The sequence below is a fragment of the Bubalus bubalis genome, chromosome 6 (assembly GCF_019923935.1).
Source record: "Bubalus bubalis isolate 160015118507 breed Murrah chromosome 6, NDDB_SH_1, whole genome shotgun sequence".
Taxonomy (NCBI): Eukaryota; Metazoa; Chordata; class Mammalia; order Artiodactyla; family Bovidae; genus Bubalus; species Bubalus bubalis.
In genome coordinates, this window is record NC_059162.1 from 119,583,175 (window position 1) to 119,606,644 (window position 23,470).

Genomic DNA, 23,470 nt, shown 5'->3' on the forward strand with positions numbered 1-23,470 from the left:
GGGCCTGGCTCCGCCCCTGTGGCTCACCAGGTGGGGGCTGGGCACAGCCGTGGGCCCTGGGTAGGGCCCCAAGCTGACCCGAGGCCTGCAGCCCGCGGCGCTCTCAGCTACCAGGGGAGCTGGCGCCAATGGGCTGATCCAGACCCTGCCACAGGGCGGCTGTGGTCAGCACAGGGGCTCAGAGGCAGAGGCCCTGAAACCCCAGAGCTCAAGTTCCCTTTCTTCCTGGGTGTCTTGCACGGTCTGTGCTGCTCGGCTCCTCCCTGGGAAAGTCCTGTCCACTTGGAGGTCCTGACGACCTCGTCCCAGGTTTTCTTCCGAAGCCCTGTGGTGTCAGGTCTCTGCTGAGGTTGTAACCCCCTCTCGGTGACCCTGTGGGTGCAGTGGGGAAGGGGTTGAGGTTCACGTTTATCCAGAGGACACCCAGTCCTTCCAATGTTTGTTGAACAGACTTTCCTTCCTGTCTGGTTGGCGTGGCCCCTTTGCCAGCTGACCAGAGGTGAAGGTCTGCATCTGTGCCCGTGCATTAATGAGCTTATCTCTCCTGTGTCCACACCGCACCGTCTTCAGTACGTCAGCTTTATCGTAAGTCTTGAAATCACATACATCTTAGTCAGCTTGTCTCTTTCCTCAGAATAGCGTACTGGAATTTTGGTAGGACTTGCAGTAAATCTACGTATCTATTAAAGCTGAAGCTCCAGTACTTTGGCCACCTGATGTGAAGGGCTGACTCACTGGAAAAGGCCCTGATGCTGGGAGGGATTGGGGGCAGGAGGAGAAGGGGACGACAGAGGATGAGATGGCTGGATGGCATCACCGACTCGATGGACATGAGTTTGGGTGAACTCTGGGAGTTGGTGATGGACAGGGAGGCCTGGTGTGCTGCAGTCCATGGGGTCGCAAAGAGTCAGACAGGACTGAGCGACTGAACAACAAAAAATGTACCAAGATGAATGGAAACATTAAAAAATTACAAACTCCCATTCATGAAGGTTAATGTAGGTCTCTAAAAACTGTACTTAGTTTTCAGTGTAGAGGCCTCACCCGCATCTCGCCCAGTGTCACTTCCCCGCCCTTTGGAGTGAAGGCCCCCAGCAAGCATGCACAGAACTGCAAGCCTCTGCCCCCAGGTATATTCGCGGGACGTCACCACACAGTGAACCCGCGAGACTTCCTGCAGGTCGTTCGGACGATGAAGCTCCATCAGGCTTACGTTGGGGCACACGCAGGGGGTGAGCGCCAGTCTGGGGCAATGCCATGCGACACCGGCGCCTGTCCCACGTGACCGCAGGCTGCCGTGAGCTCCCTCCCTAGTGGGGTTGAAAACGGGGCAGTCCCCGCTAGGTGGGCACCAGACCCCAAGGCCGTGCCGTCGGCCCCGCTGAAGGGAGCCACAGCGCAGCACCTGGCTTGCCGCGTGTGACCTGGCTCTGTTTATGTAATCCCCTGCCGTTCACCATGATCCAACGGAGATTTTTATTTTCTAATTTGTCTTTAGACCCCTTTCTAGAGCAGTTCTAGGTTCGCAGCAAAAGTGAGAGGAAGGTGCAGAGGTTTCCCAGACACCCCCTGCCCCGCAGGTGTGTGGAGCCCCCATTCTCAGAGCCTCATTTTGACGTCTGCGCTGAGGTCATCCTGTGAGCCCGGGTCTCTGACGGTGGCGCTGAGTCCTGACACCGGCCTTCGGGATGTTCTGCCGGACTCTTGGCCGTGGCAGTCGGTGGTTATGTCTTCCCCTTGGTCTTTCCTGCAGCTGTAGCTCTTACCCCTGCTAAGTACAGCTCCCTGCGTCCACCTCAACATCATTGAAATGACACCGGGTGGGCCGGGACACCGCACCCCTCACGAATCAGGTTGGACCAAGCTAACACCTTCTGCAGCTGCCCGCCTCACGGCAGGGCGCGGGGTGGGCCTGGGGGCATTCCGTGTCCCCTCCCATTAGCGTCAGCTCAGGCCCCGGGTCCCAAGGCCTTCAGAGAGGCCCACGTATCCCCTCCGCAGAGTGCATGTGACCACTTTACTGAGGAGGTCCAGGGAGGTGGCTGCCACATGGACTCACTGGGGTTTGCAGCCACCTTCTCAGAACCTGGGGCGTGGGCTGTGGCTCAGAACTTAGGAGTCACGTCGCTCGGAGGCAGAGTGAAGACTGCAGAATGTCTGCTGGCCGGGGCACCCAGAGGGTGGGCAGCCCTGCGGGGGGAGGGGCTACAGGCTGCCGGCAGTGCGCTGACGGGAGGTGGAAACAGCAGAGAGCTGAGACGGGCAGGGATGGGCGCGCCACCTGCCGGGAGAAGCCCCCGCACACGGCAGGGGTGCCTCTGCCACGGTGCCGCTGGCGGGGGTCTGCGGGTGGCTCCCTCATGAACGAGCAGGTGAGCACTGGGGGCGGGCAGGGGTCGTTCACAGGGACAGAGAAGGGTGTATGCACACAAGCTTGTCCACTTCGAGTGTCTGGAAAGCAGGCAGTCCCAGCCCTCGTAGGCACAAGCAGTGCTCGGGCAGATTCAAGGCCCCGCCCCCTGAGCAGCAGGTGCGACGAGCTCCTGGTCCCCCGAGGACTCTCAGCTTTCGGCCTTGATGACATCACACGTTGGGCTCGACACACGGAGTGCACAGCACCTTCACCCCGGGGCCTCCGAGACCCACTGTCCAGCACACTCAGACGCCCACGGGGCTGCCCCTGGACAGGCGCGGGTGGGCCCTGGGGACAAGGCCCTCCACCCCCAAATCCACTCCAGGCGAAGCCCGTTCCCTCCTCCAAACTTTCCCAGAGCCTCTGTGGGCGGTGCCGCCGGCAGAGGGCAGTGACCCGGGTGTCCCGCTCAGCGCTCCTCGGCACCCAGGGTCTTGGTCTTCAGGAAGACGCTCTGCATGGCCGACACCCGCTGCTCGTCCTGGATGTTGAAGGCCTGAAACTGCAGGCAGGGCGGGACAACGGGGTCACGGGCCGTCGGGGCCGTCGGGCGCTCCCTGGGTCTCTCCCTCTGGGTCTTCACCTGTGCAATCCTCCCTGAGGGTGGACACACCTGGGGCCCTCTCTCCCGGGCCCTTCCCTGGACCGGCGTGACACAGGGAAGCCCCCCCACCCCCACGCACCCTGGAAGGAGCCCGTGTGGGCTCTCAAGGTGGGGTGAGACCTGGACAGGAGCTGGAGGGGCTCTGTGGAGTGGGAGGGGAGATCTAGCAGAGCCGGTGGAGCCTGGGGGCTCAAGGTGGGTCAGCTGGCGGACACACCCAGACGTGGGCTGGCCAAGGGACCCCCGAGTCCAGGGAAGCAGCAGGAAGCTGTCCCCAGCAGGCCTGGGGCAGCCGCACTTTCTCACGAGGAACGGAGCCCGGGGGGCAGGCGGGGCTCTGAGCATTTGTCCAGTGTGGGTTTGGGGGTGGTTCAGGGGGCACCGGGGGCAGGCTCAGATGGCCTGGTTCCCAGAGATGGGCCCTTGGCCCTTGAGGTCCCTGGCAGCTGGGGACGTTCATGGCTTGACGCTCCCGCTGCACTGCCCCAGCAAGGACTGAGCTGCCCCACCTTCCTTGGCTCCTGACCAGGGGTCACACAACAGGGGTCCCTCCCCACCCACCGTGACCCCACACCTGCCGGGCCCCAGCCTTTGCGCCCACCTTGTCCAGCAGGACATCGAAGTAGGCAGTGGCCCAGTAGGCAGGCTCGCTGGCGGGCAGCTGCAGGAGCGCCCGGAGCCCGCTGCCCACGCGCGGCGGGGGGCTGCGGCCCAGGTGGGTGGCGTGGATGCGCAGGGCGGCCTCGGGCTGGCTGGCGAAGCGCTCGACGCGCTTGTAGAGGGCGCCCAGGTCCAGGCCCGCGTCCTGCAGCAGGTTCCGCTCGGGGTGCAGGAAGTGCGGCAGGTTCCTGGTGGCCAGGCAGCAGAGCAGCACCACCAGGGGGCGGTACACGGCGCCCTGAAGCTCTGCCCAGTCCTCGGGCGCGGGGAAGAGCGTGGCAGCCCACAGCAGCACCATCTGTGGGGCATCAGGTCAGCCCACCCAGGGCAGGCCCCGCCCACCCGCACCTGCCCCAGCCTCTGTGCCTCCCCGGGCGTCCCAGCGGCCCCCACCCTGACGCCCCTCTTTCTCCCTGGCATCAAGCTCAGGGGCTTCTGAGGCTCCCACCATCCTCTGGGCCTTTCCCACGTGCCCCGTCCTGCACGAACTCCTACTGATGCCCTGCAGCCCTACACAAAATTCCCTGCCCGGTGACATCATCCCTGCCCTCATCTGTGAGTCCAGGATGCCTGAATCCATCTGAAAGCCACCAGAATAGACTTATCTGCCCCCCCCCAGCACTTCCTCCTCCTGCACCCGAGCCCCCAGCCAGGGGCCCTGCCTGCCCCTTGGCGCCCTGCCGCACACCCCCCCAGGACCCCAGCCTAGCCGCTCCCCCTTCACACGGGCCCAGGAGAAGCCACGTGGGGACCACAAACCTTCAAGTGGCCAAAGGTCAGGCCTGGGCTCCGGCCGCCGTCCCGCCAGCTCTCATGGTTGACCCGGTCAAGGATGGACAGGCTGTCTAGGCGGTGGCCCTGGAGGGAGCCCAGCGCCCCCAGCAGCCTGGTGAGCAGGTAGTCAGTGGAGACCCTGGAGCCCAACAGACACAATGTGGGTGGTCAGCACTGGAGCCGCCCAGGCCTCCAGACACCTGCTCAGAAAGGACGGTCCCCCGCCTCGGTGGCCTTCTGAGCCCCACGGGATAGCCAGGCCACACAGGGGTTGGCCTGGTGCTCGCAGGCCCCTGCACTTTTCAGGAACCACCCTTGATGGGCCCTCGGGGCGGAATGTCCCATTTCCAGATAGAAGCTCAGACCCAGGATGTGGGGGGTGGCTGAGGTCCCCCAGGCACGTCCGGCCCTCTTCGTGTGGACAGGAAGATGCCACCGTGACCCACCGGGGTGAAGCGGTGGCTCTGTGTGGGCGGGCAGGGGCCGGGTGAAGTCCAGGCCAGGTCAGGTCAGGACGGGACACGGTCCCCAGCCCTGAGTTTGAGGGGAGCTCAGCCACAGCCCCATGCCCCCACCTCCCCTCACAGACACTGAAGGGGGCTCCCCTCCCCTGCAGGACGGGCCACCCTTCCTGAGCACAGGCTCCTGGGGGGGGGGACCCGGGACCCAAGGTGGGGCTGTGGGAGCTCCAGGGCCGGGTGGAGGGGCCTGCAGCTGGACGGCCCAAGTAGGAGCTGTCCCCTCCCTCACGGTGGGGGATGTGCATCTGGGAAAGGCAGAGCCCAGGGCCAATGCCTCTCCTCGGACACTGACCGCCCTCCCGCAAGGGGCCTCTCTGCTGCCCTGCAGTCCCAGATCAGTCCCCCGACCCAGTCGCCACTGTCCCACCTGAAGGGAAGGTGCTGTGTGGGGTGACAGAGGAGGCCACCCAGGACAGCCCCCCAGAGTTCCGAGTCCCCCTTCAGGTGCCTGACAGCACCCCCTCCCCAGTGAGACAGAGGGCGCCTCCCTGTCCCCCAGCACCAGGAGCTGGCAGCAGGGGGCAAGCAGTCTGGTGGGATCCCTGAGGCCCTAGGAACGGCAGTGCTGTTCAGGAGCCCAGGGCAGAGGTGGGCGGGGGACTCTGCAGGCCCCCCTGCCCGCAGTGGGAAGCAAAGGGGTGACGGGCCGCCCCTCCCACCGGCTCCCCGGGGCCCCGCACACCCGAGTGCATCCTACCTCCAGAGCTCAGCGCCGGCCGGCACCAGGGCCACCTCCTGGCGGACGATCCCTCGCAGGGCACCCTCAGGAAACCCTGGCACCAGCTGGGCCCCCTCCAGGGCGGGCACCCTGAGCCTCTTCCGCACCACGGGCACCACGTTGAAGTGGAGCGTCCTCCAGCCACTGGACACCCGCAGGGACAGGCCGAGCTGCTCCTCCCTCAGGCTGTCTGCGCTCAGGGAGCCTGCAATGGGCCGCCTGCTAAGCCAGCCCCTCTCCCGGGCGAGCCTCCGAACCCCAAGCCCCGTGCCTCAGGCGGCCCTGACCCAGTGAGACCTGCTCACGGAACAGACGTCAGGGGTCTGCTCAGGGAAAAGCCCACAGGAGCACCCGGCGGGGGCGGATCTCTAGTCCAGGGGCGCCCCAGGGAGACCAGGCCGCAGACACCGTGACCTGGGACCTGGGACCTCAGCCTCCAGACCACGAGGAAATGCACTTCTGTTGTTAGGCCGCCAGGTCCCTGGGGTCTCGGGGTTCCTAACCCTTGGCTCGAAGAGGTTGATTTTAAGGCTGCGCCCCACGCCCCGGGACACCCAGTGCCCCCTCAGTCCCTGGTTGCCTCAGCACCCCTTTCCTGGACCCGTGGGCCGCTAACCCCAGGCTGGCGGGTCATAGCAGCCCCTCTGCTGGGGACACCCTGGGCTGCTGGAAGTCAGGTCCCACCCTCCCCGCAGTCTGTAGCCCCTGCAGGTCCTCCAGAGGGTGGGGGCAGCCTCTGTGGCATTCCAGCTCCAGAACCTGAGGGGGCCTGGCTGTAGCTGGATGTCCCCTGATCAGGCCCGCCTGCTCCCCACTTCCCACCCCTGTGCCCCTACGTGACCCGAGAGCCCCCTCCAGGCTCTGTCCGTGACACCCGTCCAGGAAGGGCCAGGCCTGAGTGAGCACCCAGTGGCCCTGCAGCCTGGGTGGTGAGGAGCTGGCTGGGCACAGCCTCATCCAGGAGGAGGCCCTGGACCCCACCAGACATGCCGGCCTGGCACCGGAGCCTGCCTCCTGCTGCACATTCTAGCTGACCTGCTTCCCACTCCCCGCCTCCTCCCCAGACCCCAAGGGGCCCAGCCTAGGCCTGGAAAGCGCCCCAGACCACCAGGAGGGGACGTTCCATGTACCTTATCCCAAACACACACACACACACCCCGGAGAGAGCAGGCACTCTCAGGGCAGCAGGAGGGGCTCTGTGTGCGGCCTGGGTGAGGAGGGGTCTTCCCTGCCCTCCCAGTGCTGCCCAGAGAGGGTGCTAAGCCAGAGGCCAGGGGCCGGCCAGCTGGGGCCTGGAGGGCAGGTCATCAGGTCCCAAAGGGAGTCCCTAGCATGTGACCTGGAGGATGGTCTCGCCGCTGGTGAGCCCAGTCTGCACTGCCCACCCCGGGCCTCCCATGGCCCCGGGGTTCCGGGAAGAGCCCACTTGCTCCCCATCCCCTTACGAAGACCCCTCCCCCACAATCTCCAGCAGGGCGGCTCTTGGGCCACCTCTGGGACTCCGCCCAGAGCAGGTCCCAGCCCTACCACTGGGGCCACTCTGTCCCCTGCAGGGCTGTCTCCCCACCAGCTGAGCGGGGAAAGGGCTCAGGGACCCCCAGCCCCTCCCATTCAGCATGGTTGGAGGCCCCTGTCATGCAGACACCTGGGCAGTTTCACTTCCTTATCTGCCTTTGTTCACAGAAAGGTGGCTTGGAAGGCAGCCAGCCGCACCCACCGTCCCTGGCACTCCCTGCCTCAGCCTGCCCGGTCTCACCAGTTCCCAGGGTGGGGGCGGCCTGAAGCCCTGCACCTGCGCCTCCGCTTCCCTTTTAAGGCAAGTGTCAGAAGCAGCGCCTGGAATTTCCTGCAGCAGGAAGCGCGGGTGGGAAGGAGGGGCCTGGCCACCGGGCAGACAGAGCCCTGCAGGTGACAGGGCCCTGTGGGACGAGCCTGCCCGGCTGCCGGCGGTCACTGCGAAGCTCGGAGGGGACCAGACAAGACGCGGGCGGGGCTGAGCTCAGGAGCGCCCGTGACAGGCTGCAGCCACCCAATGGGGCGCGTCTGCCATCAGCCTGCAGCAGCCCTGCGGGGGCCGGGTGGACAGCCTCCCCTTGTGGGCTCGGAGTCCTCACGTCGGCTTGCAGACAGACGCCCAGCTCCCCCGGAACCCGCAGGACCTGAGCCTGGACGTGCGGTCAGACCTGAGCTCCGTACACTGGGCTGCCCGGGACAGGTCAGCACCCCTCGGGTGGCTGCCGTCCCACTCGCTGATGTGGGGCCAAGAGGACTCCAGGCGACAGCCACAGGTGCCTCGTCCTGTCCCCTCCCGGGGCAGCCGCGCACCCAGTCTTGGTTCCCAGGTCCTGCCCCTCGGCCCTGCCCCGCTGGAGGAGGCACTTCTCCACCCAGGGCCCCCGCCATGCTGGGCTGTCCTTCCAGCGCCCGTGAGGTCCAGGCAGCGCCTGCTGGAAGGGGGCCCACAACTTCTGGGCCTGTCAGGAGTGCCGCCCACGGCCCCCACCCATCAGATCACATCACCGGGGCAACCAGGGAGACGCTGAGGCCAGAGCCTACTCACTGGACAGTTTCCCACCACAGAACCTGCCCAGGGCCAGGATACTAGCGTATATAGAAACAGGCCTGTGCACACCGGCACACACACCCCCTCACGCATGCACTTATGATCCCACAGTCCCACACTTGCACACACACACACACGATCACACATGCATGCACTTACACACCCACATTTGTGCTCACACATGCACTCATGATCTTGCTATCTCACACTTACACACACACACATGCACTCATGATCCTATAGTTTCACACTTACACACACACATGCACTCACCACCCTGCTACCCCATGCTTGCGCACGTGTTCATACATGTGTGCAGTCACACACACGTGTTCACACGTGTACTCACCACCCTGCTATCCCACGCTTGCATATGTGTTCGCACATGTGTGTATGCACACACGTGTGTTCACACATGCACCCACACTCCTGCTATCCCACGCTTGCATGTGTGTTCACACATGTGTGCACTCACACACATGTGTTCACACATGCACTCACAATCCTGCTATCCCATGCTTACACACACACGTGCACTCATGATCCTACAGTTTCATGCATGCACACACACGTGTTCACACATGCACCCACACTCCTGCTATCCCACGCTTGCATGTGTGTTCACACATGTGTGCACTCACACACATGTGTTCACACATGCACTCACAATCCTGTCATCCCACACTTACACACGTGTGCTTACACATGCATTTGCGGGCCTGCCATCCCTCACTTACACACACACCCACACATGTAAGCACACGTGCCCTCAGATCCCACAGTCCCACATTACACACACACACCCTTGCACACGCGTGTGGAGCGTGCTCGCCCGCACCTGGCGTGATGAGGCCGTGGTGCTTGCAGTACACGACGGCCGCCACCAGCAGGTCCTTGAGGACCCGCAGGACCTTGCTGGGCACGATGTGGCCACAGCACCCGGCGCTGCCCTCCGGGGAGGCCTCGAAGACGTCGTCCGCCTTCCAGCGCTCCACGCCGGCCGCTTCCTTGGGGAGGCCCAGGCGGCAGCACCCCAGGCCGCCCCCTGCTTCAGCAGCCCCCATCTCCTCAATCACCAGGGCCTCGGCGTCCACCCACAGGGGCACCTCCACGTCCAGCGGGCCCTCCGAGGAGCGCAGGGCAAACTGGAAGGCCTCCAGGTCCCGGGAGTAGTCCACGAGGAAGCGGGGGTCCAGGGCGTGCACCCGCTCCAGCAGGGTGAGCACCACGTCCTCGGCGCGCTGGTGCTCCTGTGCCCGGGACGCCGCCCGCGAGCGCAGGGCTTGCAGGTAGTGGTACCACAGGGGCACCTGCACGGCCATGGCTGCGGGCACAGCCCGTGGGAACGGGCTGGGAGGAGGCGCCTGCTGCAAGCGGCCCGGCTCCCACCAGTGACTGGCGGGCGGGCGGGCAGGGTGCAGCGGCTAAATAGCTGAATGGGGCCCCGGCTTTGAAGTGAGGGTGAGTCAGGCATCAGCGATTAGGAACGTCGCGGGCGGGCGGGGCCTGGTTTCCCTCCAGCCACCGCGGCTCCACGGCTCAGGGCCAAGGGCGTCCAGGCTCGGGACTTTGCCCCTCTGGGCCCGGCCCGCCCACCCCGTGCTGTCCTGTCCCGGGCGCCCCCTTTCCACCCTTATGCCCGTCACAGCAGCCACAGGTGGGACGTGGGCCATCCCCGCTGCTCGGATGAGAGGTGAGCAGGCCGACGGCCGCGCCGGACCCCTCAGTGGGAGCTGTCCACTGCAGCTTCCACCACCCAGCAGCCTCTCTCTGAGGGCCAGGCCGCGAGGCTATGTTTCCATGGCAACCCAGACACCACCCCCGTCAGGCACCTGTGCCCGCATAAAGCAGGGAGCCCAAACCCGCTGCCTCCTCCCCCTGCAGGGCATGTGTCCAACCCCGGGGCCCAGCCCCAGGCCCTCAGACCCCCGAGGGGCCCACTTCCCACCAGCCTGTCCTTCAGCCTGAGAGGAGTCGTCACCCCCAGGGCCTGGTGCTGGACCAAGCCTGGTTCCAGAGAGTGCCTCCCTGGGCCAGCCTGGCCGGCCTGGGAAGCCTCGCCCTGCCACCCCCACCAGCACGGTCCAGCCCCACCTGCCATTTCACAAATCCCAACCAGCCTCGGGAACTGCCCTGCCAACCCCGGGCCCCACCAGGCTGGCCGTGCATCTGTGTTCAGCCACCGCAAAGTCTGCAAACAGTGAACACAGGGCCCTCCCCCAGCCAGGCATCTGGAGATGCTGTCCCTGCAGCGCTCCAGGGGAGCCCCGGCCCCGCCCCCGCCCGAGACACCCAGGGAGCTGTGCCCATTTCAACGCTGCAGGCAGGACCAGCATCAAGCACTCCGTTCCTGGGGCTTGGAAACCCCCCTAAGAAGCTGCAGCCCCCGCGGGGTGTCTCCGCTTCCACACCTCCCGGGACGAGGAGCCCACCACCTCACAAGGCAGCTCGTGATAGTCAAGAGAAAACAGATTCGTGTCCTCAGCCCCGGCTGGCCCTGCCCTCAGCAGTTAGCCCAGTTAGCCCAGGGCATGCCTGCCCCTCCCCAGGGCAGCTCCGGGGGCTCAAGCCCACACTGTTAGCAGCCCTCCTGGCACCCTGCTCATCCGCCTGCCAGGAGGATGCTGAGCTGCAGGGAGACGCGCTGGGGCCCTTCCGCCCTGACCTGACCCTCGGCACGGGGCCCTGCCTGCGTCTGGAGCCGTCTGTGACTCAAGGATTCTCACGTTGCTCCAGCGTCACCCTCCCATGAATCTCACATCTCTCCTGAATTCGCCCAGGAGACCTGGCCACACCTGTCTACCCAAAGTGCCAAGAGCTTTGAGCCACAGTGAAGGCCCATGCCATGCCCAGCGGGCTGCCTTGGGCTCTGTGCCCTGAGGACCCTGGGACAGGGGCCCTCCCCGCCCGGGGCACCAGCCCCTGCCGTCCCTGGAGCACTGCTCCTGGTCAGCAACCCTGAAGGGCCGGAGGCTGGCCGTGCACGCTCCTCACCCTCCCCGTGCCAATCCTCACCCTTTGCTGGTGCCCCTGCTCCTGGCACCCCACAACCAGGCCCATGTGCCCCAGGGTCTGGCAGACCCCTCGGACCCAGCAAACTCAACGTGCATCTCCAACCTCCTGCAAAGGGCTCCCCCCGCCCCGCTCTGGTCTCAGGGGAGCCCCGCTTCTGCCCAGCGAGTCCTGGATCTGCTCCCCCACTCCCCGCAGACTGTCCACCCCAGCCCACCTCTCCCCAGGCCTCTGGTCCCTGGCTCTGAGCTGTCGGGGCCCGCCCTCCAGGAGACAAATCTGACCGGGAGCCTCTCTGGTGTCATCCCTGTGTCCACGCTCCCAGGAACCTTCTCCTCCATCTCTGGCCAAGCCTCACCCCTGGCCGCCTGACCCCTGACCACTCCTGTGTCCCCTCGAGCGGCTCAGGCAGGCTGGTCCCCTGACAGCCCCTGACAACACCCCCGCCAGGCATCCTCAGCGTGCTCCCCCACCCAGGGTGGCTGCCGGTGGCCAGAGGCACTCACACAGCGGGCACTTGGGCAACAAGAGGGATTATGGGCGCATGGGACAGACGTCCCGGGAAGCTGGACGTGAGCTCCCTGCAGGGAGAGACGAGAGGGACAGAGGGGAGCAGGCACCCATCCGGCAGGCCTCAGACCCTGGGACCACCGACCCACAGACCCCAGCGCAGAGGCACGGGAGCCAGGGCAGCAGGCGTGCTCGGCGCCCCATCGGGTCTGACGAGCTCCCCGCGGGCGGGAGGTGCAGGGCAGTTCGGCCCACGTGTTTGCGTTGCTTCCACCTCTCAGCGAAACTCAGCGAGGGAGCACGTATTTCAGGAATTCCCACACGCGCTGGAAGGGGCACGCGTCCCCCCGAACAGGCTCCTGAAGGGCGGCCCCCACACGGGCTCAGCACAGGTGATGGACAGTCCAGGTGGCCAGGGGCTTGCAGAGAAGGGAGGCCAGGCCCCCCGAAGGACACCGCTAGCAGTCATCCTGGACACCCTCCGAATGGCCGGGGTCAGACCCAGGCTCTGGCCCCGGTCCTCACCCGGCGTGGCCTGCCTCCTCTACATGCCCACGGCTCCAGCCCATTCATGCCACACCCCGTATCACTGGCCACCGCCTGACTGGACAGCAGGCACGTGCAGGGGTGCCCTGCCCTCAAGGCTGAGCCTGGTCTCCTGAATGCATCCCCCAGGCTGTGGCAGGATCTGCCACCACCTCTGGTGCCCGCGGCCCGGGCACTGTCCCCCTGACCACCCGTCGGCCTCAGAGGCTCTGCGGGCAGCCGGGAGGGGCACAGTGGGCGGAGGGGCGGCCAACAGCCCCCAGGAGCCAGCCGGCTGCCTGGCTGCAGCCTCTCCTCCTAGGCTACCCAGCTCTGGCGTGAGCACGAGGGAACACGCAGGACTGGGTGTGCAAGGGGGTGCCGGGCCAATTGACCCTGAGGTTTATGGAGAAGCCGGGGAGGCCGTCATGTCCGGAAGGAGCCTCAAGAGGCCCGTGCAAGCGGGTGCGGGGCTGAGGCTGGGGTGTGAGGCTCTGTCCGTCAGTCCAGCAGGGGCTGCAGAGCCCTGAGGGGGTGAGCCGTCTGGGTGCTTGTGGACACTGGGAGTCCTCAAGGAGAAGCAGGCGTGCAGGTGACCAGCAACGGTCCCCAGGAAGGTAACCCCCGCCCCACCAAGTGGGCAGTGGACAGCTGACCCATGAAGGTGACCCAGGCAGGAAGGGAGCCAGGCAGGCACGGATTGACAGGGGTGGGCAAGGCCTGTGGGGAGAGGAGGGGCTCCGAGGGCCCATCACGGTGTGGGGAGGAGCGGGTGAGACAGGGGCCCAGGCAGATGCCCTCTCAGGCCCAGGGAGCGGAAGACCGCCATCGGGGTAGCCCAGGGCGGCCCAGCTCCCATCCAGGCCGGTCAGTCAGCCCAGGGCCAGCTCGCAGCCCACAGCCCTCCCCTGTGTGTATCGGTCGCTCACTCGCATCCGACTCTTTGTGAGTGCGAGGACTGTGGCCCGCCAGGCTTCTCCGCCCGTGGGATTTCCAGGCAGGAGTGCTGGAGCGGGTGGCCATTTCCTCCTCCAAGCCCTCCCCTAGGCACGGCGTCACCTGCACAGCCCGACCTGAGAGTCGACCAGCTCTCTCCTGAAGGTGCCGGGCGGCAGGGGGCGGGGGAAGCATTTGCTTCCAGGGCTACAGGCGGGTATGGGTTGTTCTGTTTTTCTTTTCAGCGTGTTTTTGTTGTGACGAAAAGGTAGCAGAAAGCTGGCTGTCTCCTTGCGCCGCCCATGAGCGCGGGTGTCGGAAGGCGGGGCCACAAGTCACTCCTACTCCCCTTCCCCAAGACCAGCCCCCGAGCCTGCCCACAGCAGCGCCCTCGGGCAGCCCTCTGAGTGGATGAACACAGCTGGGCCCTGCTCCTGGGGCCTTCCCCCGGCTGGACACCCCCCCAGAAAACCAGGGCTGGTAGTCCCCTGTGGTCTCTGGGCAGTGGCCTGGATGTCACGGGAGGTCCCCCGTGCTGCACAGAGACGGGAGGGTTGAGGCCCGTCTCCCACGGTGCACAGGCCCGGGGCCCACTCGGGGGGACCCTGAGAGGCTGGCAGGCAGTGCCCCTGAGCGTGAACCTCCCACCAGCACCCCGATCCCGCAGAGTGTCACCCACAGCCTTAAGCGTGGACGGAGGGCCAGGCTGGCCGGAGGCACCGACTCAGAGCGGCTGGGGCCGCCGGGCAGCGGGAGGGTCGGCTGTTCCGGCTGGTGCCCAAGCCTGCGCCTCAGCGTCCAGGACTGGGCTGCGTTTTGGTGCCACAGCAGGGTTCTCAGGCCAGCTTCTGTCCAGCACCTGCAGGGGACACAGCCCCAGAGGCCGCAGACCGGGATCGGCAGAGTCCCAGCCGCCAGGGGAGCCACTCCTGCCGTGAGCAGTCCCTGGCCGTCCCGCACTCGCCTGCCTGGGGTGTGAGGAGGCCCGAGACCCGGGGCCCGGGGTCACGGAGGAGCCCCGCCAGTCAGATCCCGGCCGATCACAGCAGGGCCAGCCTGGAGGCTGCGAGGGTGGGACAGGGACGCCCGCCCTCCCCAGGGCTGCTGAGACTCTCCTTCAGAGGACACATCAGGGCTGCGCGTCGTGTCCGCGGCCAGCACACCCCACCAGCTGCGCGGCTGCCCAGGGCCTAAAGTGGCCTGAGCACAGGGGAGTCAGCGCTTTGCTGAGAGTTTGAGGTCCCGTCCTCTCGGGACGGGTCTAGGTCAAGGATGGCAAATGCTGGGGCCCCCGGGGCCTGGCAAGGCCAGCCAGCTCTGCCTCGGCTTCCCTGCCCCTCACCTTGTGGTTCCTGTCCACTCATGGTCCCAGCGAGGCTGGGGCTCTGCACTGTCCCTGGGGAGTCTGTGGGCGACCTGTCCATAGACGCAGTGCTAGCTGAGGAGAATGCGGTGAGGACCCTGCTTCCACGGGGGAACAGCGCACAGGGCCAGGGCGGCCGTGGGCTGGGCCGGGGGAGGTAGCCAAGGCCACAGCGCGGCCCTCAGTGCCCAGGGACTCCCTCCAAGTGCCCGGGGGAAGCGCCGGGTCCGCGGGTGCGAGTCAGGACAGCCGCAGTCCTCCCCAACCCCACGCTGCCCCCAGCCCATCCCACAGGGCCCACGTGCTGAGCACCTCCACAACACCCTCCACTCGGTCCAGAGCGTTCCTTGGGGGCCGTGCCCAGGCTCCGGGCTGAACCCCACCCAAGGGCCCTGCTGGTCCACTGATGGCCCCAGGTTAAAGCCACAGCATGGACACCGGGCAGGGAAGCCCTGGGTGGTGCCCACAGGGCCCGTGTGAGCCCCGAGGGGATGGCCACTGGGGCCAGAGAGGCGTCTCCAAGGAGAGGACGCTGGGGGGGGCGAGGACTGCAGACCCCTGCATGCTCTGCTCCACCACGAGGCTTCAAGAGGGCAGAACAGGCTGGGGTGGGCGTCTGGCAGGGCGGGGCATGGGCAGAAACAACCCCAGCCACCCAGGCTCACCAGCTGGGCTCGTTTCTGACCATGAAGTCTGGTCTGGAGTCGTCCGAGTAGTCTGCACAGACGGTCACACCCACCTCTGCAGCCTCCGTCCTCCCCCTGCCTGAGCACCCCGTGTTGAGCCCCCAGGTAGGGACCCTCCCCGGAGGGCAGGGTCACGCCCTCCAAGCCCCCTAGCTCCCTCCCTGGGGGCAGAAGCAGGCCTGAGCCCCCCGCTTGTGGCCTCACCCATCACCACTCCTGACGGGTCAGCTGCTGCCCGCAATCATGTGGCCCCGGGAAGGTGCGGGGGAGGAAGCGGTGGACCGCCCATGGCAAGTGGGACACGCACGACCCCGGGGCAGGTCCCCTGAAGGGCTCCAGGGGACCAGCCTCCAGAAGGCACACCCAGGGCTCCCCGGTCCCCCCGCAGGCTCAGGGGGAGCCTGCCCACCTGTTACAGGCCTCACACCACTGAACTCGAGTCCCTTTGCAAAGGCTTGGAAAATGCCATGGTTTATGATCCTCAGTCAGGAGGGACCGGTGGTCTGCACGCCTCCCCCACCTGCTGTGTGGCCTCCAAGCACACCCTCCTGGGCAACTGCCCAGCGGAGGGCTAGGGCCCTTTCCTGCATGGGTGGGGGTCTGGGGGAGAGGCCAGCCCCTCCCCCATGTGGTCACTCAGGTAGACAGCGTCACCCAGGGCGTCTCCAGGTCTCCGGGGAATCGGCTTCCGGACAACAGCGTTCCTTGGTCCCCATAGCAACAGAGCCGCCCTCCTGTTTCCAGGGAAACCAAGCCCTCTGCGTCGTGGTTGCTGCAGCAACGCCTATGGGTTCAGTCAGCCACACTGTCCTGCCAACTCAGAGGGGCAGCTGGGCGTCCAGGACAGAGGAGCCAGGTGCTGCCGGGGTGTAAGGCCGGTGCACGAACGCAGGTGCCGGCCCGGCCAGGGTCCCAGGAGGAGAGTCTCGGGCCGCAGAGCCCCTGCTTTCTCTTTGGTCCTGTGCACCAGCCGTGATGAGCTCGGCCTCCAGTGAGCCCGGCAGCGGGGACCCCGCCGAGCGGTCCCGGCTGGGGCTGGACGCGGTGATCAAGGTCAGTGCTGCGGCCGCCCCCCAGCACCCTCCTGGGCACAGGGGCTGAAGGCCCCTTGGGAGGGAAGGGACCCTGCACAGAAGGGCCACACCTCCCCGGCTGCAAGGGGTACTTTCCACGTGCTCACGTGGTCAGCGCAGACATAGAGTGAGTGCGTGCACACACACACACACACACACACAGGAACACACGTGCATACATACACGAGCGTACACCCAGCTGCACACACAGACACAAGCACACACAGGTGCACACACAGACACATGAGCACACACACAGACACAAGCACACATACACACACACACAGGAACACACGGACACACACACACGAGCACACACAGGTGCAGACACATGAGCACACACACAGACACAAGCACACACACACACACAGGAACACACGTGCATACATACACGAGCGTACACCCAGCTGCACACACAGACACAAGCACACACAGGTGTACACACACACACGAGCACACACAGGTGCACACACAGACACATGAGCACACACACAGACACAAGCACACATACACACACACACAGGAACACACGGACACACACACACAAGCACACACAGGTGCAGACACATGAGCACACACACAGACACAAGCACACATACACACACACAGGAACACATGGACACACATACACGAGCACACACACAGGTGCACACGTGCAGACTCCAATAGGACGGAGCTTGGGGAGAGTCTGAACTGGAGGCTGGGGACCTGAGCCCAGGCCCGGTCCCAGTCTGTGCTGTATGCACTCGGGCAGCCCCCCACTCTCTGCGCCCCGGGCATGCTGCCTGCACACTGGGGGTGGGGGAGACGGAGGACCCTCCCACCCCAACAGTCTGGCTCCCTGCTGCCTTGGTGGCAAAGTGTGGGAGTCAGCAGGCCTTCCTGGAGTGCTGTGGGCCCAGCTGTGGGTGTGGTCCGCCCCAGGGTCTGTTCCATGAGGCCCAGAAGTCCTGGTTCTGTCTCCCGTTATGGCCCCCACCTGGGTGACAAAAACCGCAGCACCTGGGCGTCACCCCCGATGCCCCCCCCTTCACTCCAGACTTGCAGCCCGGTGCCCAGCCCTGCCATCCCAGCCCCTTAAGAGCCCCGCACCCCGACTCCCGCCGTCACCTGGCTCCAGCCTCCACAGCCAGCCTGTCCCCACCCTGCCTCACCCCCAGGATCCCAGTGAACCCCTGAGAACCAGCTGACTCAGCCATTTATTAACCCAGTGACTAGAAGCTCAGAACTATGCTGTAGGGGGTGACGGGTCCCCAGGGAAGAGTCACTGCCCACAGCTGTGCTGATGATCAGATCACACAGTGGGGTCATGTGTGCACACCCGGGATGGGCAGGTGCAACGGCAGGATATTTGAATCAGCTGACGCACAAGGCAAACACACTGGCCCTGGTGGGACTGTCTGCCCGGCTCCCGTGAGGCCAGTGCTCCGACGTCCTGAGAGCTGGCAACCAGGCAGGGGCGGGGCGGGGGAGGGAGGGCGGCTCACACCCCTGTTTCCCAGGCAGGCAGCGCCTCACTGGGAGGGGGAACCTATCACCCCTTGGGAGTGCAGGAAAGTAGAACTTGAAAGCTGAAGTCGCTGTGACTACATGCTGGTTTGAGGGAGAAACACAGGACAGTGCCCACGTCCAGCGGTGGGCAGCGGTGTGTGGCACACGAGGCTGCCCAGCTCCCTCTGCCCACGGGACGCAGTCATCTGAAAGCCGTGGGAGCCCTGGCAGGTGTGCTCGGCCCGCCCGCCAGCACCTGTCATCTGCATGACAGTGATTGAGATCTCAGGGCAATTACTCCTGGGCGAGCAGACGGGCGGGCGGGCGCCAAAGGCGCCCAGACAGGCGGTCCAGATGGCAGGAGAGATGGCTCCTCCAGCCCTCTGGTTGCAGACAGAAACCGAGGGGCCCAGGCAAGGCGCCGCCTGGGGACGGGGCTCACGTGCGTGGGACAAGACCTGCAGGGGCTCCCCCGCCCCCAGAGCCCAAGACACCCGCTTGCTGCAGCCAGAGCCGCTGCCCACCCCAGCTTCTCCCTGAGCCCCTTCCAGCCCCCCACCCACACTCAGAGCTGGACTCTCTGAGGGTCTGGACCAGAGCAGGTGGACAAAGCCGGCCGACGGGCAGAGGAGCCCTAGGGAGGAAGATCTGTGATTCTAGACCCAATTCCGTCAGAAGTTTCAGGAAGGTTCAGACTCTTTCTTTTGCACTACGTTTTGAGTCGTGGTGTTTTTCTAAGAACTTGTCCATTATATGTCAGTTTTCAAGTTTGCTGCCCAAAGTTGTTCCTAACTTCCTCTCGCTGTCGTTCTGAATCCTGAGAGTCCGAGGCAGGGCAATCTCCCGCCCCTCGGTGCTGGGGGTTTGAGACCCAGGAGTCCCTGGGGACCCAGGACTTTGGGGTGAAGTTCAAGCGAGTCCCTGGCAGGCCCGGATGAGTAAGTCACCCCCGATCGACAGTTTTCATTGCTATGCTGGTGGCTGTGGGTGCTGTTTATGGTGCTTATCTTCTGTTTCATCGATTTATGTATTTATTCTTCCTTTGCTTTTCAGTTCTTTGGATTGTTGTTCTCAATTTTTGAGGCATGTGTTTAGCTCTTCTTTAGTGATTTAGTCTTGTTTTTTAAAAAAATTTTTACTTAAAAAATTGTAGTAAATTATATATATGTGTGTGTGCATGCTCAGTCATGTTCAACTCTTTGAGACCCCATGGACTGTAGCCCACCAGGCTCCTCTGTCCGTGGGATTTTCCAGGCAAGAATACTGGAGTGGGTTGCCATTGCCTTCTCCAGAAAAAAAAAATGGTGGTAAATTATATATACATAAAGTTTACCATTTTCACCACGTTAAAGAGCACAATTCAATGGCGTTAAGTCTATTCACATCGTGCAAGCACCACCACCAGCGTCTCCAGGAGCTTTTCATCTTCCCAGACTGAACTCTGCTCCCATTAACACTAACTCCCCACCCACCCCAGCCCTGGTGCCCATCCTGCTTTCTATCACTACGATGGCACTACTCCAGGGCCTCATACGGGTGGAATCGGGCAACATCTGTTGCTTTGTGTTTGGTTTGCCTTGTTAGTTATTGTTGTTCAGTCACTCAGTCGTGTCCGACTCTTTGGGACCCCATGGACCGCAGCACGCCAGGCTTCCTTGTCCTTCATCAACTCCAGGAACTTGCTCAAATTCATGTTCACTGAGTCGATGACGCCATCCAACCATCTCATCCTCTGTCGTCCCCTTCTCCTCCCACCTCCAATCTTTCCCGGCATCAGAGTCTTTTCCAATGAGTTGGCTGTTCGCATCAGGTGGCCACAGCGCTGGAGCTTCAGCTCCATCATCAGTACTCCCAATGAATATTCAGGACTGATTCCCCTTAAGATGGGCTGGTTGGATCTCCTTGCAGTGCAAGGGGCTCTCAAGAGTCTTCTCTAACACCACAGTTCAAAAGCATCAATTCTTTGGCACTCAGCCTTCTTTATGGTCCAACTCTCACATCCATACATGACTACGGGAAAAACTATAGCTTTGACTAGACTGATCTTTATTGGCAAAGTGATGTCTTTGCTTTTTAATATGCTGTCTAGGTTTGTCATAACTTTTCTTCCAAGGAGCAAGCATCTTTTAATTTCATGGCTTCAGTCACTGCCGTGATTTTGGAGCCCAAGAATATAAAACCTGTCACTGTTCCCACTTTTTCCCCTTCTATTTGCCATGAAGTGATGGGACCAGATGCCATGATCTTAGATTTTTGAATATTGAGTTTTAAGCCAGCTTTTTCACTCTCCTCTTTCACCTTCATCAAGAGGCTCTTTAGTTCCTCTTCACTTTCTGCCATTAGAGTGGTATCATCTGCATATCTAAGGTTACTGATATTTCTCCCTGCAATCTTGATTCCAGCTTGTCCTTCATCCAGTCTGGCATTTCACATGATGTACTCTGCATAGAAGTTAAATAAGCAAGGTGACAATATACAGCCCTGATGTACTCCTTTCCCAATTTAGAACCAGTCTGTTGTTCCATGTCCACTTCTAACTGCTGCTTCTTGACCTGCATACAGGTTTCTCAGGAGGCAGGTCAGGTGGGTCTGGTATTACCATCTCTCCAAGAATTTTCCACAGTTTGTTGTGATTCACACAATCAGAGGCTTTAGCATAGTCATTGAAGCAGTACATGTTTTTCTGGAATTCCCTTGCTTTTTCTATGACCCAATGGATGTTGGCAATTTGATCTTTGGTTCGTCTGCCTTTTCTAAATCCAGCTTGAATATCTGGAGGTTCTCAGTTCACATACTGTTGAAGCCTAGCTTGACAGATTTTGAGCATTACTTTGCTGGTGTGTGAAATGAGTGCAATTGTGCGGTAGTTTGATCATTCTTTGGCATTGCCTTTGTGATTGAAATGAAAACTGACCTTTCCAGTCCTGTGGCCATATGGTTCTCATCACCTGTATCCCATGCCCCCCCAACTCCTCACCAGGGAGGTAGGAATTTCCTTGAGGGAGGGGGGAACCAAGGCTGGCAGGTGACGGTCATGGGGCTGGACCCCACATCACCGAGGCACCAAGTTTGTTCGTCCACTCTCCACAGGAGCGTTTCATAAAGCAATTCCCTGCCTGCCCACCCCTCCACTCTCTATCCAGCAATTAAATAAACTTCATTTCTAGGTAAATATATACACAGGCTTTGGACGTCATGAGGTTTCTGTAGCAACAGCTCAGCTCTGACATTACAGCATGAGGACAGCCGTGGACAGTGTGTGTGCAAACGGGCGGGGCGATTTTCCCAGAAAGCTTTACTTATGAACAACTGGCAGGCCTGAATCTGGCCTGCAGATGGAGTCTGCTGAGCTCAGGATTAGCAGACAAAGGAATAAAGGGGTAGTCGTGTGGGTACCGTCATACAAATGGTGGTAGACAGTTGAGCGGGTGGGTGGGCATGGTGGACAGGTGGCCGGTTGGAAAAGTCATCGTCCACAAAGTGTGGCAGTGAGAGCAGAAGCCCATATTCTGGAAACTGGCCTTTGAGATGAAAACTCACAGGATATTCTTTTTATCTTTGGTTGAAGTGTTGCGTGCACACAAAAACATACAGGCATCCTGAGTGCACAGCTTAACATCCTCCCCAGCACTCGGCATTTCCTGTCCTTTTCCTATTCAGCCATTATGGGGAACATACAGGGATATCACAGGGCTTGGCCGGTGGCTCAAGGGTAAAGAATCCACCTGCAGTGCAGGAGCCGCAGGAGACCTGGGTTCAATTCCTGGGCCAGGAAGATCCCCTTGAGGAGGGCATGGCCACCCACTCCAGTACCCTTGCCTGGAGAATCCCAAGGGCAGAGGGGCCTGGCAGGGTACAGTCCACGGGGTCACAGAGAGTCAAGCACGACTGAACGACCGAGCACACACGCACGCACAGGGAGAGCACATGCGACTCTGGTCACCACTGACCCAGCGGCCAACGGGGCTGAGCGCACCTCCTGGGTTTCCTGGCCCCGTGGGCATCACCCTCTGCGAGGGGTCTGCTCTGCATCGTGCCCAGTTGTGCCCTGGTGCGCCTTCGCTGCTTATCATTGATCTGGCTTTGGCTGCGTAATCTGGAGGCGGCCCTTTGTTGAATGCGTGCGCTGCAAATGTCTCCTGGGCGCCTTTGGCCCTCCCGACTGTGCTTCTGAGCAGCAGTTCTTAGCGCCAACAGGCACCACCTGCCGTTTTCCCCCTTAGGTTAGTGCTGCTCGTGACCTATTGAAGAAACACACTGGGCCTACTCCAAGGTCACAAAGACGTTCTTCCACGCTTTCTCTTAAAGGTTTTATTGTGTTACATTCACAGTTAGACATGCAATCTGTCTGGAACCCATCTCTGCGTGGCGTGAGGTGGGGCCCACCATGCATTCCCTTCTATGCGAATAGCCAGGCAACCTGGCTCCACTTTGAAAATCACATCATCTTCCAAGGCCCTGCGTGTCATCTGTCACCACTCGGCGTGTGCCCACGTCTGTGCACGTGCATATACACTCTTCCACGGTCAGGTGGTCCTTACACCAACGCCACCCTACCCTCGTCACTGTGGATCCGTGACATGTCTTCACGCTTGGGAGCATAAGCTTTGTTCTTCTCCCTGATTCCCTCCATAATTTTGCCTCTCCCATAGGAATTTTCAAATCAATCTGTTAATTTCTCCAATACCGGCTACTCACTCCTGTATTCTGGCCTGAGAAATCCCAAGGGCAGAGGAACCTGGAGGGCTACAGTCCACGTGATTGTGAAGAGTCGGACACAACTCAGTGACTAACACTTTCACACTTTTCCATATGCATTTTCGAATCAGTTTGTTAATTTCTACAAGCTAAAAACATTGCTGGAGTTTGGACTCGGATTTCATTGAACCTATAGATCAATTTGAGGGGGCTCGAGTCTTCCAATTCACAGACAGAACCCGTTCTTCCATTTATGTTTCTGCCAATTTTACTCAGTGTCGTTCTCAACGGAGAGGCCCGGCACGATTTACTACTACAATTTCTCCTGGGTGTTTGACCCGTTGGTCTGCTTACTGTTTTTAAAATGATGGTAGCTGAGAACCCAACTCTGTTCAGAGGGTCGTTCCAGCCCAAGGCATCTTCAAAGTGCTCTGTCGCTGACCTTGCAAACGCAGAGGACCCACGCCCGTGCGGGTGGCCCCACCGCCCACCTCCCAAGTGCCAGTCCATCTGGTCCACCGCCCCCAAGGGTCTTCTGGCCTCAGTAGGCGCGTCACAGTCTGATGGCTGTTCTAGACGCTGCAAAGCGAGTGCTGGCTCCCGGCGCCCTCCTGCGTCCTCCGTTTCATTTTTGGTTTAAGATTCCAAAGTTGGGGGGGTGCTGAGGGGGAGGGGAGGAAGGGAAAGGCGCCAGGGGAAAGGAGGTGGTGCCAGTAGGGGGTCGGGGGGGCAGCGATGGGGTCTGTGTTCTGCCTCTGTCTCTGCCACAGGGTCCCCATCTGCACGAGGGGGAGACGGGTGGTCTGGGGGCTTCCCAAAGTCTGGGTGAGGGAGGGCCCATGCATGGGACAAGAGCCGGAAGGATCTGAGAGTGCCAGGGTGAGGCCAAGCTCTGTGTGGGACAAAAGCCAGGAGGGTTTGAG

At 62.3% G+C, this 23,470-nt stretch overlaps 2 protein-coding genes across 3 annotated transcripts in view; one reads left to right on the top strand and one right to left on the bottom strand.

The window, feature by feature from the left end:
- Positions 1-922: 922 nt before the first annotated feature.
- On the bottom strand, positions 923-10,058 carry MAB21L4 (mab-21 like 4). Of its 2 annotated transcripts, none has more exons than XM_025289294.3 (5): positions 9,092-10,058; positions 5,670-5,895; positions 4,437-4,590; positions 3,579-3,975; positions 923-2,915 (listed from the first exon to the last, which is right to left on the bottom strand). In XM_025289294.3, exons 1-5 carry the CDS (start codon positions 9,573-9,575, stop codon positions 2,659-2,661), a joined length of 1,518 nt encoding a protein of 505 aa, XP_025145079.2. In that variant the 5' UTR covers positions 9,576-10,058; the 3' UTR covers positions 923-2,658. The 2 variants fall into 2 exon arrangements, with proteins under 2 accessions (XP_025145079.2, XP_025145080.2); XM_025289295.3 differs by having other exon boundaries at positions 2,683-2,915; positions 3,619-3,975; positions 9,092-10,053.
- A 5,995-nt stretch (positions 10,059-16,053) lies between these two features.
- The window catches only part of CROCC2 (ciliary rootlet coiled-coil, rootletin family member 2), a 65,714-nt gene continuing 58,297 nt past the window's right edge, over positions 16,054-23,470 (top strand). Inside the window, 1 exon segment of the mRNA XM_045166228.1 lies at positions 16,054-16,338. Coding sequence (XP_045022163.1) covers positions 16,261-16,338 — 78 coding nt within the window. The 5' untranslated portion in view covers positions 16,054-16,260.

Coding starts and splice junctions, on each gene's coding strand:
- MAB21L4 (XM_025289294.3), bottom strand. CDS start 9,575: ATGGCCGTGCAGGTGCCCCTGTGGTACCACTACCTGCAAGCCCTGCGC. Junction 4,591..5,669: donor GCCGGCGCTGAGCTCTGGAG/GTAGGATGCACT, acceptor GTTGGGCTCCAG/GGTCTCCACTGACTACCTGC. Junction 3,976..4,436: donor TGACCTTTGGCCACTTGAAG/GTTTGTGGTCCC, acceptor GATGCCCCACAG/ATGGTGCTGCTGTGGGCTGC.